The sequence below is a fragment of the Aquarana catesbeiana genome, linkage group LG07, assembly GCF_042186555.1.
Source record: "Aquarana catesbeiana isolate 2022-GZ linkage group LG07, ASM4218655v1, whole genome shotgun sequence".
In the NCBI taxonomy this organism is placed as follows: Eukaryota; Metazoa; Chordata; class Amphibia; order Anura; family Ranidae; genus Aquarana; species Aquarana catesbeiana.
This window is the reverse complement of record NC_133330.1, coordinates 149,901,557-149,918,489: the sequence shown is the minus strand read 5'-3', so window position 1 is coordinate 149,918,489 and position 16,933 is coordinate 149,901,557. Positions and strand designations below refer to the sequence as shown.

Sequence of the window (16,933 nt, the reverse complement as noted above, 5' to 3'; positions counted from 1 at the left end):
CCCAAAGACGATTTTGGGATTTTATTAAAATAAGATTAGTCTTATTAAGCATTCCACTTGACTTTTTTCAATAAACCATTTTATTCAATCTAAAACTCAACACGATCTCATTCCCAGATAATGCTGCTGCTCGTTGAAGCCATTATTGCAAAGATATGAATAGTGCAGCAAAGTCTATGCGCAAGATCAGTGGTAAGAGTGAATGAGAAGGGTTTAGATGTAAACAGCTTGGACATGATTGTGTTTTGGATTAGGAACCTGCATTACTCTGTAGCAGATGTTAGTGATTTCACAGCAATGAATCAAGTTGGTTTGTGGGCTCTGGGATTAGATAGGCACAGCAACAGAATTATAAGCAGTTTGTTGCCTTCAAAGCTTTATGCACAGAGTTTCTTCTTACTCATTCTGTGAAACACATAGAAAATATTGGATCTGCCAACATTTATTGGAATATCATGAATCTTCCATCAGAAGTTGCTTCATCTGCAAGGTTCCTACAGAAGACAACATCATCAGTAAGTTTTTATGTTTCACCACATTTTTACTAATAGGATGTATCCTGTAGTAATGGGAACGTTTTTCAAACTGTGAGGTATATACAGTCTTTTGTCTAGTATATTTCCCCTATACAATATGCAAGTAAAGTATTTTATGTTTTCTATTACTGCTTTTGAACACTTTGTGGTTATTTTACTTTATTGTTTAATATGTATATTTGCAATATGTTTTTATATCCAGGAGCATCTTATTGATTACCTTTGATATACATGGGCTGCGCAGTAGCAAGTGGTTAGCACTTCCGCCTAGCAGCACTAGGATCATAGGTTTGAATCCCAACCATGACACTACCTGCCTGGAGTTTGCATGTTCTCCCTGTGCATGTGTGGGTTTCCTCTGGGTACTCCGACTTCCTCTCACACTCTAAAGACATACTGATAGGTTAAATGGATCCTGACTAAAATGGCCTTAGAATGTGTATGAATGGGAGTTAGGAACCTTAGATTGTAAGCTCCTTGAGGGCAGGGGCTGATGTTACTTTACAAAATACTGTGTGTGTAAAGCGTTGCGTAAATTGATGGCAATATATAAGGACCTATAATAAATTATGAAAAAATGTTTTGCCATATACTCTATTTATACAAATATCTATATATTCTTTTATATTTCAGATGATAAATAGGAGTTTTAGTATGATGCAATATTTCTTAGGGAAAGCTGATAACATTTTTACATAACGGTTGCAAATTACATATTTTTTTTTGTTGAGGGTTGTAATATGGGTCTTCGTGTTTCTTTAATAACCTAAATAACAGTTTGAATATTCTGCATGCAACTGCAGCCTTTCACTCACAAAAAATTGTAATTGAGCCATATTTATGTAACATTTCCTGTGTATTCAATAAACTAAAATATTTTATTCCTAAAGCATTATATAGAGAAAAAGAAACGTATTTATGGTGCTTTCAAATAAAAATAGATGTGCGTAACACACCTATAAATTCCTGCACTAATGGAATGCCGAGAATTGAGTGTGTGAACACTATAAGTGAGCACTAAAAATAAGGGTTGCTGCTCTTAGAATGCGTGTGCCTTTAAATATGTGATCAAAGTAAGAGCACTGCCATGTGATAAACGAATACATTAATAATACAAAATCAATACCAATAGTGCCATTAACCATAAAAAACACAATAAAAAAAGTGTATAGAGTTCATGAGCTTCAAACTCTGTAGTGCTGCTTCAAAAAGTTTTCAAGAATTTGTGCAAAATAAAGAACCAAGTGCTAAGAAGATAATCCGTGTGATCTGTCCCTCCTCTGTATGCCCCCTCACTCACCAGAAATCCAGGACTCCCATAACAGAAGTCACAAGCGTTCAGGAGGGTGGCTGGGTTCTGTGGTTCCACGAGCTATATCTCTAGCTGCAGTGTGCGTTGTTCAGAAATCCAGGGCTCCCCACCAAAAATCACAGGGGCTTTGGAGGATGGCTGAGCTCTGTAATTCCATGAGCTGTATCTCAAACTGTAACGTGCCTTGTTCTCAGCAAGTCATCAGGGATAAAAAGGCAAAGAGAGCGATATAGCGTAATTCCGTTTGTTTATTTGAAAAATAATGAAAAATATCCACTCACGTGTTAAAACATTGCAAGCAGCGTTCAAAACCCGGAACCTGAAGTGGCTGTCGACTTGCTTCTCACCCGCTGGAAATTGCGTCACCACCTGCGGTCACTGACGCGTTTCGTCCTGCCCGCAAGACGTTATCAAAGGATATCCCCAGGTGGTGTGTTATTTCAATATATAAGATCTAACTCCTCCCATCCACACCTGATCTGGATAGCCAATGTCTGTGAATGATGGGGAGTTAATAAAAAATGACCCCAGTGAGTGAACTGCAATACCGAAAAAATGTTACCTTAAGTCTCAAAAGGGAATTCGTGAGAGCTAATGTGTTGAGGTCTGGGGGTAAATAAAGATGTGTGCTCCACCCGCGTGCAGTCTTAATGGCCACAGGCAACCACTGTATGCCACCAACATCACGCTGCAGTATAAGGGGGTGAGGAGGCGGTGCCAATGCCCCGACGCCTAGCGTCATTCGGCAATTGGCGCTCAAAACCTCCCCTCATGCTAAACGCTGATGGAGAACAGCACGTCAGCTTGCAGTGTCATATGACACATCTTTATTTACCCCCCAGACCTCAACACATTGGCTCTCATGAATTCCCTTTTGAGACTTAAGGTAACATTTTTTCGGTATTGCGGTTCACTCACTGGGGTAATTTATTTATTAACTCCCCACATTCACACCAATTCTCCACCCAGCTATCTGACACTACTATATGCCTCTTGGGTAGCAGTCTTTAATCTGCCCAAGGGCACTTTTACACATACATATACTTACACAATGTTTTCTTTACAGTATATCCACTGGAATTGCCACACACTCTGCATCAATACTTAATCATCAACAGGGGACCACACCATCATTGATGTTTCTCATATCATGTCCTTGGGCCTCAGTGAGGCCGCGGAACTGCGGCCTCGGCTCCCGTGGGATGTCTGTTTTTCCATGGCACCTTCAGTTGTGAACATTATTAAATTATATATCCAATTCATCTGTAGGTAAGAGCGATTGGGAATACTTTATTACATCTGCTCATTTTGCAATTCTTTTTCCTATTATAGATTTATTCTTACGTACAGTGGGGACGGAAAGTATTCAGAACCCCTTACATTTTTCACTCTTTGTTATATTGCAGCCATTTGCTAAAATCATTTAAGTTCATTTTTTTTCCTCATTAATATACACACAGCACCCCATATTGACAGAAAAACACAGGACTGTTGACATTTTTGCAGATTTATTAAAAATGAAAAACTGAAATATCACATGGCCCTAAGTATTCAGACCCTTTGTTCAGTATTTAGTAGAAGCACCCTTTTGATCTAATACAGCCATGAGTCTTTTTGGGAAGGATGCAACAAGTTTTTTACACCTGGATTTGGGGATCCTCTGCCATTCCTCCTTGCAGATCCTCTCCAGTTCTGTCAGGTTGGATGGTAAACGTTAGTGGACAGCCATTTTTAGGTCTCTCCAGAGATGCTCAATTGGGTTTAAGTCAGGGCTCTGGCTGGGCCATTCAAGAACAGTCACTGAGTTGTTGTGAAGCCACTCCTTTGTTATTTTAGCTGTGTGCTTAGGGTCATTGTCTTGTTGGAAGGTAAACCTTCGGCCCAGTCTGAGGTCCTGAGCACTCTGGAGAAAGTTTTCATCCAGGATATCCCTGTACTTGGCCGCATTCATCTTTCTCTCGATTGCAACCAGTCGTCCTGTCCCTGCAGCTGAAAAACACCCCCACAGCATGATGCTGCCACCACCATGCTTCACTGTTGGGACTGTATTGGACAGGTGATGAGCAGTGCCTGGTTTTCTCCACACATACCGCTTAGAATTAAGGCCAAAAAGTTCTATCTTGGTCTCATCAGACCAGAGAATCTTATTTCTAACCATCTTGGAGTCCTTCAGGTGTTTTTTTAGCAAACTCCATGCGGGCTTTCATGTGTCTTGCACTGAGGAAAGGCTTCCGTCGGGCCACTCTGCCATAAAGCCCCGACTGGCGGAGGGCTGCAGTGATGGTTGACTTTCTACAACTTTCTCCCAACTCCCGACTGCATCTCTGGAGCTCATCCACAGTGATCTTTGGGTTCTTCTTTACCTTTCTCACCAAGGCTCTTCTCCCCCGATAGCTCAGTTTGACCAGACGGCCAGCTCTAGGAAGGGTTCTGGTTGTCCCAAACGTCTTCCATTTAAGGATTATGGAGGCCACTGTGCTCTTAGGAACCTTAAGTGCAGCAGAAATTTTTTGTAACCTTGGCCAGATCTGTGCCTTGCCACAAATCTGTCTCTGAGCTCTTCAGGTAGTTCCTTTGACCTCATGATTCTCATTTGCTCTGACATGCACTGTGAGCTGTAAGGTCTTATATAGACAGGTGTGTGGCTTTCCTAATCAAGTCCAATCAGTATAATCAAACACAGCTGGACTCAAATGAAGGTGTAGAACCATCTCAAGGATGATCAGAAGAAATGGACAGCACCTGAGTTAAATATATGAGTGTCACAGCAAAGGGTCTGAATACTTAGGACCATGTGATATTTCAGTTTTTCTTTTTTAATAAATCTGCAAAAGTGTCAACAATTCTGTGTTTTTCTGTCAATATGGGGTGCTGTGTGTACATTAATGAGTAAAAAAAATGAACGTAAATGATTTTAGCAAATGGCTGCAATATAACAAAGAGTGAAAAATTTAAGGGGGTCTGAATACTTTCCGTCCCCGCTGTAACTGCTCCTGACGAGTGGACATCTCCACGAAATGTGTGGAGCCCCAGCCTTATGCTACATCAACACAATCATGTGATTCTGAGATTCAATAATATGAATATAATGAATTTTATTATCAATTATTACCATTATTAACATAATTATGCTTATCATGTATTGGAACAATTTTACTACTTTATACTAATGTATCTATCACCAATAGATCGTTTATGAATTATGTCGTTATAGTGTATAATAAATCGCTAGGGTGCTACTTTTTTATCACGTTATCTCCTTTATTCAATGTATATCTCTTTGGAATCCACTAGCATGTGATTGTATATTTTTACTTTCTTAGTTGTGCTTCATATAAAGTCCCAACCAATTACCTCATTTGATTTTATATCTATTAAGATGGAGTCTGAAGTGGTTGAATAGGCTGTGGTGTTGGAATCCCTTTCGTATCTTGTTATGTTCTCTTAAGCACTTGCCGACTGCCGCACGCTGTTTTACGTCGGCAGAATGGCACGGGCAGGCAAAAGGGCATACCCGTACATCCCTTTGAATTTGCCCCTCTAGCGGGCACAGCACGCGCGGGAGCGTGCCCACGGGTCCTGCGAACTCGATGTTTGCCGGCGGCCCGTGATTGCGGCGAGGAGAGGCAGAACGGGGAGATGCCTATGTAAACCAGGCATTTCTCTGTTCTGCCTATCAACATGACAGGGATCTACTGCTCCCTGTCATCGGGAGCAGTGATCTCTGTCATGTTGTAGTGAGCCCATCTCCCCTACAGTTAGAACACAACACAGTTAGCCCCTTGATCGACCCCTAGTGTTTAGCCCCTTCCCTGCCAGTGTCATTTATACAGTAATCAGTGGCTATTTGTAGCTCTGATCGCTGTATAAATTTCAATGGTCTCAAAATAGTGTCAAAAGTGTCCGATCTGTCTGCCATAATGTCGCAGTCCCGATAAAAATCACAGATCTCTGCCATTACTAGTAAAAAAAAAAAAATAATAAAAATGCCATAAATCTATCCCCTATTTTGTAGATGCTATAACTTTTGTGCAAACCAATCAATTAACACTTATTGTGATTTTTTTTTACCAAAAATATGTAGAATACATATCGGCCTAAACTGTGGAAGAAATTAGTTTTTTATATATTTTTTGGGGATATTTATTATAGCAAAAAGTAAAAAATATTGTTTTTTTTTCAAAATTGTCAGTCTTTTTTTGTTTATAGCGCAAAAAATAAAAATGGCAGAGGTGATCAAATACCACCAAAAGAAAGCTCTATTTGTGGGAAAAAAAGGACATCAATTTCTTTTGGGTACAACATCACATGACTGCGCAATTGTCAGCTAAAGCGACACAGTGCCGAATCGCAAAAAATGCTCTGGTCAGGAAGGGGGTAAATCCTTACAGGGCTGAAGTGGTTAATCTGATTTTTAATTGTATGGTAGTTCTTCCAATGTATTGCAGGCCACAACTACACAAGAGATAAGTGACACGGGTAGTGTCGCATGATATGAAAGTTTTATATCATAGATTTTTCCCATAGTTTTGGACTCAAATCAGGTGGTTTTCCTTTTCCCATTGATGGAAAGTGACAGTCTTTTTGAAAGAGAGACACTCATATGAGGGAAGACAAAAATAGCTGCACACCCCGAGTGAAAATATCAAATAAGAGGATTGTCCCCCATAATGGGTTTTCAGGCAGCAAGAGATATTGGAAAAAATACTGAGGAAATGGTGTAATTGAATTTTTTATTATTATAACAAAGTATCAAAAAGTACTGCTTTGGATATGAATAGTCAAAACATGAGCTTTAGTACACGAATAATAAATAATAAAAACAAGGTCACTGGCATGACAGTATACAATGATAATACACAGTGATCAAACACCATGGAGGAAAAAGGTACATGAGTCTTGTATGTGAATCTTGACGCGTTTCGACCCCAGTGGGTCTTCTTCAGAGGATTTTTATAAGCTGTAGGGATGTTAACATTGAGGTTCTTAATTAAAAGGTAGGACGGAAAAACAATAATAATATGTATTTTCATATATATTTACCGATCATATTGTATTAAGCCATATTGAGTAGCCTCTGTGTAGAGAAAACCCCTTGCCTGATCCCAGCGTCTTCAAACGGTCGGCACAGTCAACAAGGGAGCTAACTGCTCGTGCGTGCCTTACGAGGAGTCACACTACAGGTAATCCCAAAGGTTCAGGGAGGCAGCGGAGAAGGATAAGCAGTGCCTGTAGTAGAAGTATTATGTGTAATAACTGAACGGCTCAAGAGGATAATTGAAGAATTTTCATATGTGTTTTTATATTATATTTGCACATGTACACTGAATGTGTGCTGGGTATCAAATATTGCAACTGGGTGGTCTAAATGGTAAACAGAACAGGAAAGGAAAGAAGATGGGAAAGAAAACCATAGTGAGGAAAAACTGGTGGGGAGAGGAGGGGGAGGGAGAGGGGAAGCATAGAGAAAGATTAAAAAAAAAAAAACGCAGGAAAGGAAAAGAAAAAGGGAAATGGTGGTATGAAGATGAGGGAAAAGGGGAGGGAGGAAAAAAGGGGAGAAACGAGAATAAAGAAAGAAAGAAACCACGGGCCAGATCCAGTTGCAATGGATTAAATGTAAGACAAATGTGAAAGATAGATGTGAAAGGCTGTATAAATCTAAAGAAACCAGGTGAGGATGAAAAAGGAAGTGAAAGTGAAATGTGAGTGAAAGTGCAAATGAAAGTGCCAGTAGAAGTGGAAAAACAAACCGTGACAGACCGCACCAACAGTAAACAATCAAACCTCATGCAGCAACAAAAGCACCCAAGAAAGTGTGAATATGGAAAAGGGTGGGACTAAATAAGTTCTGAATGTAGATAAGCTACAGTGAATTTACCTTGGCTGATGTGAAAATAATGATTTCAATGAAGGAAAAAAGGACACCCGTAGGTGTTCCACCTTGGTGTATGCGCGGTGTGGGACAATCTACAACATCAAAAAATTGTTAAACTGTAAGTGAACAACCATGGTGTGAGGCACACACCATGGGGTCTGATAGAATTGTGTGAATAATCGTACCAATCCTCGATTAACGCTGCAGGCGTGTGAGCGTCCGGGTAGAGTTTGGGGATAATGATAAAATCCCCATAATGCTTAATCTCCTTATATGGGTAAACATATCATGGGTAAAATTACCTCAATGATATGCAGGTGCTTCGAATCCACTCCTCAATTGGTCCTCCCTGCTAGGGATAGTGTCACCTGGCATCACTCCATGTGTGATTCCCCCGGCATTCCGGAAGAGGGGAATCTCAGCTCTGCTGTTGTTTCTGCCGCAATTGCGTGAGCATCGTGATGTCACGAGCACACGCGAAGGTTCGCGCACGCGTGGGCATGGCCACGGCATCCGGAAACGATCCGGAATGCCGCTGGCAGGGAGAGATTGCACTCCAGGTAGTGATAGTCTTTTTTGGGGGTCCAGTACATTCGTGTCCAACCTATTTCTGAGAGCAGGTGGTCTCTTGTAGACAAAACAAGGTTTGTCTGCAAGGATTTTGGATAGTACCGGATTCCTTTTCAGTATGGGCCAATGTTTTGTCATGGCCTTTTCCATTTGCTTGAATTGTTTATTGAACACTGTACTGAAATTGATCTCATAGGGATTGCCTTCCCTGATTTAAGTCTGTAGTAGTTCATCTCTATTCATGTTTTCAACCTGTTCCTTGACTTTAAGTGTTTTTCTTTTATACCCTTTTTCTTCAAACCTATCCATCAACAATTCTGTTTGTTTATTAACCACTTCAATACAGGGCATTTTCACCCCCTTCCTGCCCAGACCAATTGTCAGCTTTCGTCGCTGTTACACTTTGAATGACAATTGCGCGGTCATGCAACACTGTACCCATATGAAATTTTGATAATTTTTTTCCCCACAAATAGAGCTTTCTTTTGGCGGTATTTTATAACCTCTGCGGTTTTTATTTTTTGCGCTATAAACAAAAAACTAGTGACAATTTTGAAAAAAAACACAATATTTTTTACTTTTTGCTATAATAAATATCCCATTAAAAAAACAAAAACAAATGTTTTCCTCAGTTTAGGCCGATATGTATTCTTCTACATATTTTTGGTAAAAAAAATCGCAATAAGCGTATATTGATTGGTTTGCGCAAAAGTTATAGCGTCTACAAAATAGGGGATACATTTATGGCATTTTTATTGTTTTTTTTTTACTATTAATGGCGGCGATCTGCGATTTTTATTGTGACTGCGATATTGCGGCAGACACTTTGGACACTTTTGACACTATTTTGGGACCATTCACATTTATACAGCGATCAGTGCTATAAAAAATGCACTGTTTACTGTGTAAATGTGACTGGCAGGGAAGGGGTTAACACTAGGGGGTGATTGAGGGGGGTTAATTGTGTTTCCTAGGGAGTGATTCTAACTGTAGGGGGAGGGGACTCACAAGAGGAGGAGACTGATCGGTGTTCCCCTGTACTGGGAACGCACCATCGGTCTCTTCTCCTCTGACAGGACATGGATCTGTGTGTTTACACTGTCAGTGTCTTTGAAGTGTGTGCGTGTGTAGAGATGGGTGCCTTCCACAAATATTTCCAAATCTAAGAAATTTATCAGATCCTTGCTATATGTGCCCGAAAAGGTGATCTCATACTTATTGACATTGATGCTTTACAAAAAATGTTTCAGTGTTTATTCTGTGCCTTCCTATAGGATGAATACATCATCTATATACCTCTTGAACATTCTTAGTTGCTTCCTGGGATTTCTAAATATATCCTCATCCTCCCACTTGCTCATGAAAATGTTGGCGACAGTGGGAGCAAACTTTGCTCCTGTTGCAACTCCCTTCTTCTGGGCATAGAAGTTCTTATTGTGCCAAAAATAATTGCCTTTCATAGAGAGTTCCAGTGCTTCTATAATGAATGCATAAAAATGAAATAAGAATAGATGTGTGTAACACACCTATAAATTCCTGTGCTAATGGAATGCCATGAATTGAGTACGTGAACACTAAAAATAAGGGTTGCTGCTCTTAGAGTGCGTATGCCTTTAAATATGTGATCAGAGTAAGAGCACTGCCTTGTGATAAGCAAATACATTAATAACACAAAATCAATACCAATAGTGCCATTAACCATAAAAAACACAATAATATAAGTAAATAATAATAGTTCATAGGAGATAATCGTGTATAGAGTTCATGAGCTTCAAACTCTGCAGTGCTGCTTCAAAAAGTTTTAAATATGCACAAAATAAAGTGCCAAGTGCTGAGAAAATAATCTGTATGATTCGTGCTCCCCTCTGTATGCCCCCTCACTCACCAGAAATCCAGGACTCCCATAACAGAAGTCACAAACGCTCAGGAGGATGGCTGGGTTCTGTGGTTCTACAAGCTGTATCCTTGACTGCAGCGTGTGTTGTTCAGAAATCCAGGGCTCCCCACCAGAAGTCATAGATGCTTTGGAGGATGGCTGAGCTCTGTCGTTCCACGAGCTGTATCTCCAACCGTAACATGCCTTGTTCTCAGCAAATCATCAGGGATAAAAGGGCAAAAAGAGTAATATAGCATAATTCTGTTTGTTTATTTCAAAAATAATGAATAATATCCACTCACACGTAAAAACTGTGCAAACAGCGTTAAATTAATTTTAATTTAATTCAATTCACCATGCATATCTTGGTTTTTTAGTTGTGCATCCCCTCAAATTTATAGGTTATGTATAGCTGCTCACAACATTTGGCTCAATCCTATATCCATTAGTTATATTTTCTGGGTGTACCAATATGGAGGATTTAGTGGAGGTGAAGTTGGCTACACCTCTACAATTCAGACACAGGAAGAGGATATGACAACATTCACAGTCACTGTGAATGCTGTTTGCAATGTTTTAAAATTGTTCATTTTTTTTGCAAAAAACAAACCGAATTACGCTATATCGCTGTATGCCTTTTTATCCCTGATGATTTGCTGAGAACAAGGCATGTTACGGTTGGAGATACAGCTCGTAGAACGTCAGAGCTCTGGTGGGGAGCCCTGGATTTCTGATCAACACACGCTGCAGTTAGAGATACAGCTTGTAGAACCACAGAACCCAGCCATCCTCCTGAGCGCTTGTGACTTCTGTTATGGAAGTTCTGGATTTCTGGTGAGTGAGGGGGCATACAGAGGGGAGCACGAATCTTACGGATTATCTTCTTAGCAGAGGGGAGCATGGATCACACGGATTATCTTCTTAGCACTTGGCACTTTATTTTGCACATATTGAAAACTTTTTGAAGCAGCACTGCAGAGTTTGAAGCTCATGAACTCTATACACGTTTATCTCCTAGGGGCTAGGGATGGGCTTTATGTTCGGGCTGAACATGAGTTTGACTCGAACATTGGCTGTTCGCCTGTTCGCCAAACAGCGAACAATTTGGGGTGTTCGCGGCAAATTCGAAAGCCACGGAACACAAGTCTATGGGAGAAATCAAAAGTGCTAATTTTAAAGGCTTATGTGCATGGTATTGTCATAAAAAGTGTTTGGGGACCTGGGTCCTGCCCCAGGGGACATGTATCAATGCAAAAAAAAGTTTTAAAAACAGCTGTTTTTTTCGGGAGCAGTGATTTTAATAATGCTTAAAGTGTAACAATAAAAGTATAATATTCCTTTAAATTTCGTACCTGGGGGGTGTCTATAGTATGTTTGTAAAGGGGCGCATGTTTCCCGTGTTTAGAACAGACTGACAGCAAAATGACATTTCTAAAGAAAAAAAGTCATTTAAAACTACTATCGCTAGTGCCGGCTATAATGAATTGTCAGTCCGGCAATACACATAAAAGTTAATTGATAAAAATGGCATGGAATTTCCCCACAGGGGAACCCTGAACCAAAATTTAAAAAAAAAATGCGTGGGGGTCCCCCTAAATTCCATACCAGGCACTTCAGGTCTGGTATGGATATTAAGGGGAACCCCGCGCAAAAAAAAAAAAAAAAAATGGCGTGGGGGTCCCCCTCAAAATCCATACCAGACCCTTGCCTGTTCGTTACGTAAATGGGTGACCCCGCCCCCCTCTGACAACACTGGGAAAGCCAGAGGAAGTCCCCGTGAAGTCCCTGTGCGTCAGAGGAGGACGGGTCACCGGGTGGCCCCGCCCTCCGTTATATAAGAAGTGTCAGAGAACTGAAGCGTCACACAGTGGAAGACTCCTACTGAGGCGGATCGTGCGGACAAAGCAGAGAAGAAGCCGGAGGAAGATGCGGGATGGGAAGAGCGGAGGAAGAAAAAGATGGAGAAGAAGAAGATGGAGAAGAAGAAGATGGAGGAAGAAGAAGAACACTGAAGGAAGACCAGAAGAACGAAGATGGAAGAAGAAATTAATAAAGGACTTGTCAAAAATCGTCTCTTGTGTTTTTTAACCTTTATGACACTTTTTTTGTGAAATGGTAGGGGTACATTTGTACCCCATTACCAATTCAGTATGATAAAGTGTTGAGTATAGCCTCACAAATTATTCAGTGGTATATTGTATAAGAGTACCATCATCCAGGTTGACACATAAACAAAAGGGAGGTGGAAATGTGGGGGCAGTTGCCGAGGCTGGCCAATACACATAAACACCCGGAAGGATTAAATGGACTTTCTCGGTACTGATACAATAACAAGATTGATCTGATAAAATACAAATTTTTTATTCTATAGCAAAATACAAAAAATGTTTTAAAATGGATATATGACAAAATATAACCACACATAACTAACTGACAACAGGTTCCCCCGTAAAGTTTTTTGTTAGGGTGGGGTATAGAGAATTCCTCAAAAATTCCTCTACCGGTTTCGCGGTATAAACCTTCTTCAGGAGGATAGGAGGTCTAAAAGAAAACAATGCATTAAAAAAGGTACATACAGAGAAAATACAATAATTGCAAAGCATAATAAGTGTTATGCCCTGTACACACGGTCGGATTTTCCGACGGAAAATGTGCGATCGGAGCTTGTTGTCGGAAATTCCGACCGTGTGTGGGCTCCGTGTGGGATCCCCCTGATGATGACACGTGATCCCTGTGTCGAAGACGCGTAGGGGAGGGGCCAGGACGGAGAGACTGACACGGACTTTACACCAGCGCTGTCCCAGCACAGCATACCGCACCAAACATCCAGTGATTTTGCATAGAAAGCCGTTATAGTATGGTGCGCTGATGCACCAGTGCCATGTGATTACCCCGGTGTGGGGAGCATTTTCGTTTAATAAAAGTATTTTGACTATATTACACTATATAGTTTTCCTTTTCATTTATATATATGGAGCCACATTGTTTTACTGCTGGAGGAGTGCAGCAGACACTGAGACTGAGCCCAGGGGTGGCTCCAAAGTGTATTTGGACTTAGGGTAGAAGCTGAGTCACGCTCTGAGGTGAGCACATTAGCTTAAGGGGGTCACGAAGGAGCACAGGAGCATGTTTTGCAGCACTCAGGATATCTTCAGCATGATGTTGTATTGTTGTCACAGCTGAACACCACCTGCACACATTGTTTTATTATCACTGTTGGACATTATTTGCACGCACTATTTAGAATGCCAAAGAGAACTTTTTTTCATTATTTATTATTTATTAATTTTTTCATTTAAAATAGCAGGAAACTTTATATTGAGCACTAAGCACTTTTTATGTTGATTAAGACACTATGTATGGTGTAACAAGCACTATTTAGCACTAATTTATGGTGTAACAAGCACTTGTTTTTTCACACCTTGTTTATTTATTCAACATTCATATTATTTGTATTTAATATTATCGCACTAGTAAGCACAGAGTTGGTTATTATTAATTTTGTTTTTGGGGTCACCCAAGCGCAGCGCATAACTTGTAAATTTATCCTATGCACGTTATATGAAGCGTGATTAGCGCATGCAGCTGGAGGTAGCACAAGTAAGGCATAAGATCATTGTGGCTCACAGAATTTGTCCAATTTGACGTGTGTGGGCTCCATCGGACTTTTTCCATCGGAATTTCCGACACACAAAGTTTGAGAGCAGGCTATAAAATTTTCCGACAACAAAATCCGATCGCGTCAATTCCGACCGTGTGTGGACAATTACGACGCACAAAGTGCCACGCATGCTCAGAATTAGGGATGAGCGGAACACCCCTCGGTTCGGTTCGCACCAGAACCTACGAACGGACCGAAAATTCGCACGGACGTTAGAACCCCATTGACGTCTATGGGTCTCGAACGTTCGAAATCAAAAAGGGCTCATTTTAAAGGCTAATTTGCATGGTATTGTCCTAAAAAGGGTTTGGGGACCCGGGTCCTGCCCCAGGGGACATGTATCAATGCAAAAGAACTTTTAAAAACGGACGTTTTTTCGGGAGCAGTGATTTTAATGATGCTTAAAGTTAAAAAAAAAAAGTGAAATATTCCTTTAAATATCGTACCTGGGGGGTGTCTATAGTATGCCTGTAAAGTGGCGCATGTTTCCCGTGCTTAGAACAGTCCCTGCACAAAATGTCATTTTTAAAGAAAAAAAGTCATTTAAAACTGCTTGCGGCTTTAATGTAATGTCGGGTCCTGGCAATATGGATGAAAATCATTGAGACAAACAGCATGGGTACCCCCCAGTCCATTACCAGGCCCTTTGGGTCTTGTATGGATATTAAGGGGAACCCCGCACCTAAATTAAAAAAAGGAAAGGCGTGGGGCCACCAGGCCCTATATACTCTGAACAGCAGTATACAGGAGATGCAAACAAGACAGGGACTGTAGGTTTGTTGTTAAGTAGAATCTGCTTGTAATTTTGAACCGGTACATTTTTAATGTGTTTAGCTCCAGCCAGAAAATCTATTTTAAGCTTTTTGGAAAACATAGGGAAGGGTTATCAACCCTGTGACATTTGTTTTGCTGTCTGTGCTCCTCTTCAGAAGATTTCACCTCACTTTTTGTCCCAATGACAAATGTTTTTTGAAAATTTGGGTTTTTTTGTGAAACAAGGATTGGTGATAAAGCATCAGTGGAAAGGAGAAACGTTTTTCCCATATTAACTCTCACAGGAGAGAATTTCCCTTCCTAGGGGTAGATTTCATCTCACTTCCTGTTGTCTCCTTCCGTTTGCAAGTAGGAGTCGTTTGTAAGTTGGATGTTTGAAAGTAGGGGCCTGCCTTATATACTCAGCAGAAATTTGGGCCTTAGGTGTTGTTGTGGCCACAACACTGTAAGCCCTCACAGGGACCTGCTGTGAAATATTAGATCAAGAATTGTAATTACATGCCCCTGTTGAACAGGGGCAGATAAATTGGGCCTTTGGTGGTGGTGGTGCTAGTGCCACAACACTGTAAGTCCTCACTCGCTCTTGGTGGGCGCCAAAACGGGCCCTGCTGTGAAATATTAGATCAAGAATTGTAATTACATGCCCCTGTTGAACAGGGGCTGAAAAATTGGGCCTTAGGCACTGGTGCTGATGCCACAACACTGCAACCCCTCACAGATACTCTAGTTGGAACGCAGAAACGAGCCCTGCTGGCGCCCAGAACCAAAAATGTTCTTACAAGCTATCAGCGTGATCACTGAGAAGGAAGAGGATAATTACTCAGGATAGTCACTCAGCATCAGCATAGGCAGTCTTTGAAGGGATCTGAGATTTAAAAAAAATTATTCGGTTACATCAGCATCAGGTGCTTGGTAGCTGGTGGTGATCCAAGACTGATTCATTTTTATGAAGGTCAGTCGATCGACCGAGTCGGTGGACAGACGCACCCTGTGATCAGTTACAAAGCCTCCAGCAGCACTGAATGTGCGTTCCGAAAGAACGCTGGATGCAGGACAGGCCAGTAGCTCAATTGCATACTGTGCAAGCTCTGGCCAGTGATCCATCCTCAAGACCCAGTAACCCAGAGGATTTTTGGTGGGAAAGGTGTCCAAGTCAGATCTTGCCCCTAGGTATTCCTGTACCATGTAAAACAGACGCTGGCGATGGTTGCTGGAAGTGATCATACCTTGGGGCTGCGGACCAAAAAATTGTCTGAACGCATCGGTCAGACGGCCACCTTCTCCACCGCTCCTTCTTTGACTGACCGAAACCTCAGCAACACGTTGTCCAGAAACAGGAGTTTGTAACCTCCCAGTCTCTGGGAACACATTGCACAGACCTTTCTGCAAGGCCTCCCGAAGATGTTTCATCCTCTGCTCCCTCTGCGATGGCAAGATAAGGTCCGCAACCTTACCCTTGTAACGTGGATCAAGGAGGGTTGCCAGCCAATATTGGTCCTTCTCCTTGATACCACGAATAGGAGGATCCTTACGCAGGGAGGCCATGCAGCGTAGGTTTGCTGAGGCATTCGGTCCGGAGTCCTCTGGGTCACTAAGGACGACATGGTCCGCAGCCACCTCCTCCCAGCCACGTACAAGTCCATGTGTTACTTGGGACTGATCCCTTAAAGACTGCTGCTGATGCTGAGTGCCAGGCTCCACCTCCATACTGACACAATCCTCCTCCTCCTCCTCGTCCTGTGTGATCAGTGGGCACGCAGGAACACTGCGGGGGGGCCTGGAGAGCTAAGGAAGTCCTCCTCTTCCTGCCTCTGTTCTGTCTCAAGTGCCCTGTCCATTATTCCACGCAGCTGGGGCTCCAACAGGTGGACAAGGGGGACAGTGTCACTGATGCATGCACTGTCACTGCTCACCATCCTCGTGGCCTCCTCAAATGGTGACAGGACAGTGCAGTCCTTAAGTTGGCGTGGCGTCAACCACCTCTGAACCTGCCCCTGCAGAGCTGACAGAACCTCTGCCCCAGTGTGGCTCCTGTCCCCCAAGCACACCAGCTCAAGCACCGCATGGTATCTTTTGGCCTGCATACTTGTGTAGCCCCTTGAACGGCTACGGAGCACAGCTGGTTCCGAGGACAAAGCACAGGAAGAGGCCATGGAGGAAAAAGAAGAGGAGGGGGTGGAGGAGAGAGGTGTGTCACAATCATTAGTAGTGGCATTTTGGATGCGTGATGGCGGAACAACCTCTAACACTACTGCACCTTGTCCTGCATCCTTCCCAGCTGCCAGCAGAGTCACCCAATGGACGGTGAAACTTAGGTAACGTCCCT

At 41.9% G+C, this 16,933-nt stretch overlaps 1 protein-coding gene across 1 annotated transcript in view; it reads left to right on the top strand.

The window, feature by feature from the left end:
• The first annotated feature begins 330 nt into the window (after nt 1-330).
• GSG1 (germ cell associated 1) overlaps nt 331-16,933 on the top strand; it is a 351,754-nt gene continuing 335,151 nt past the window's right edge. Inside the window, exon 1 of the mRNA XM_073592715.1 lies at nt 331-515. Within this exon, the coding sequence (XP_073448816.1) occupies nt 456-515 (60 nt within the window). The 5' untranslated portion in view covers nt 331-455. The remainder of the gene's footprint in view (nt 516-16,933) is intronic.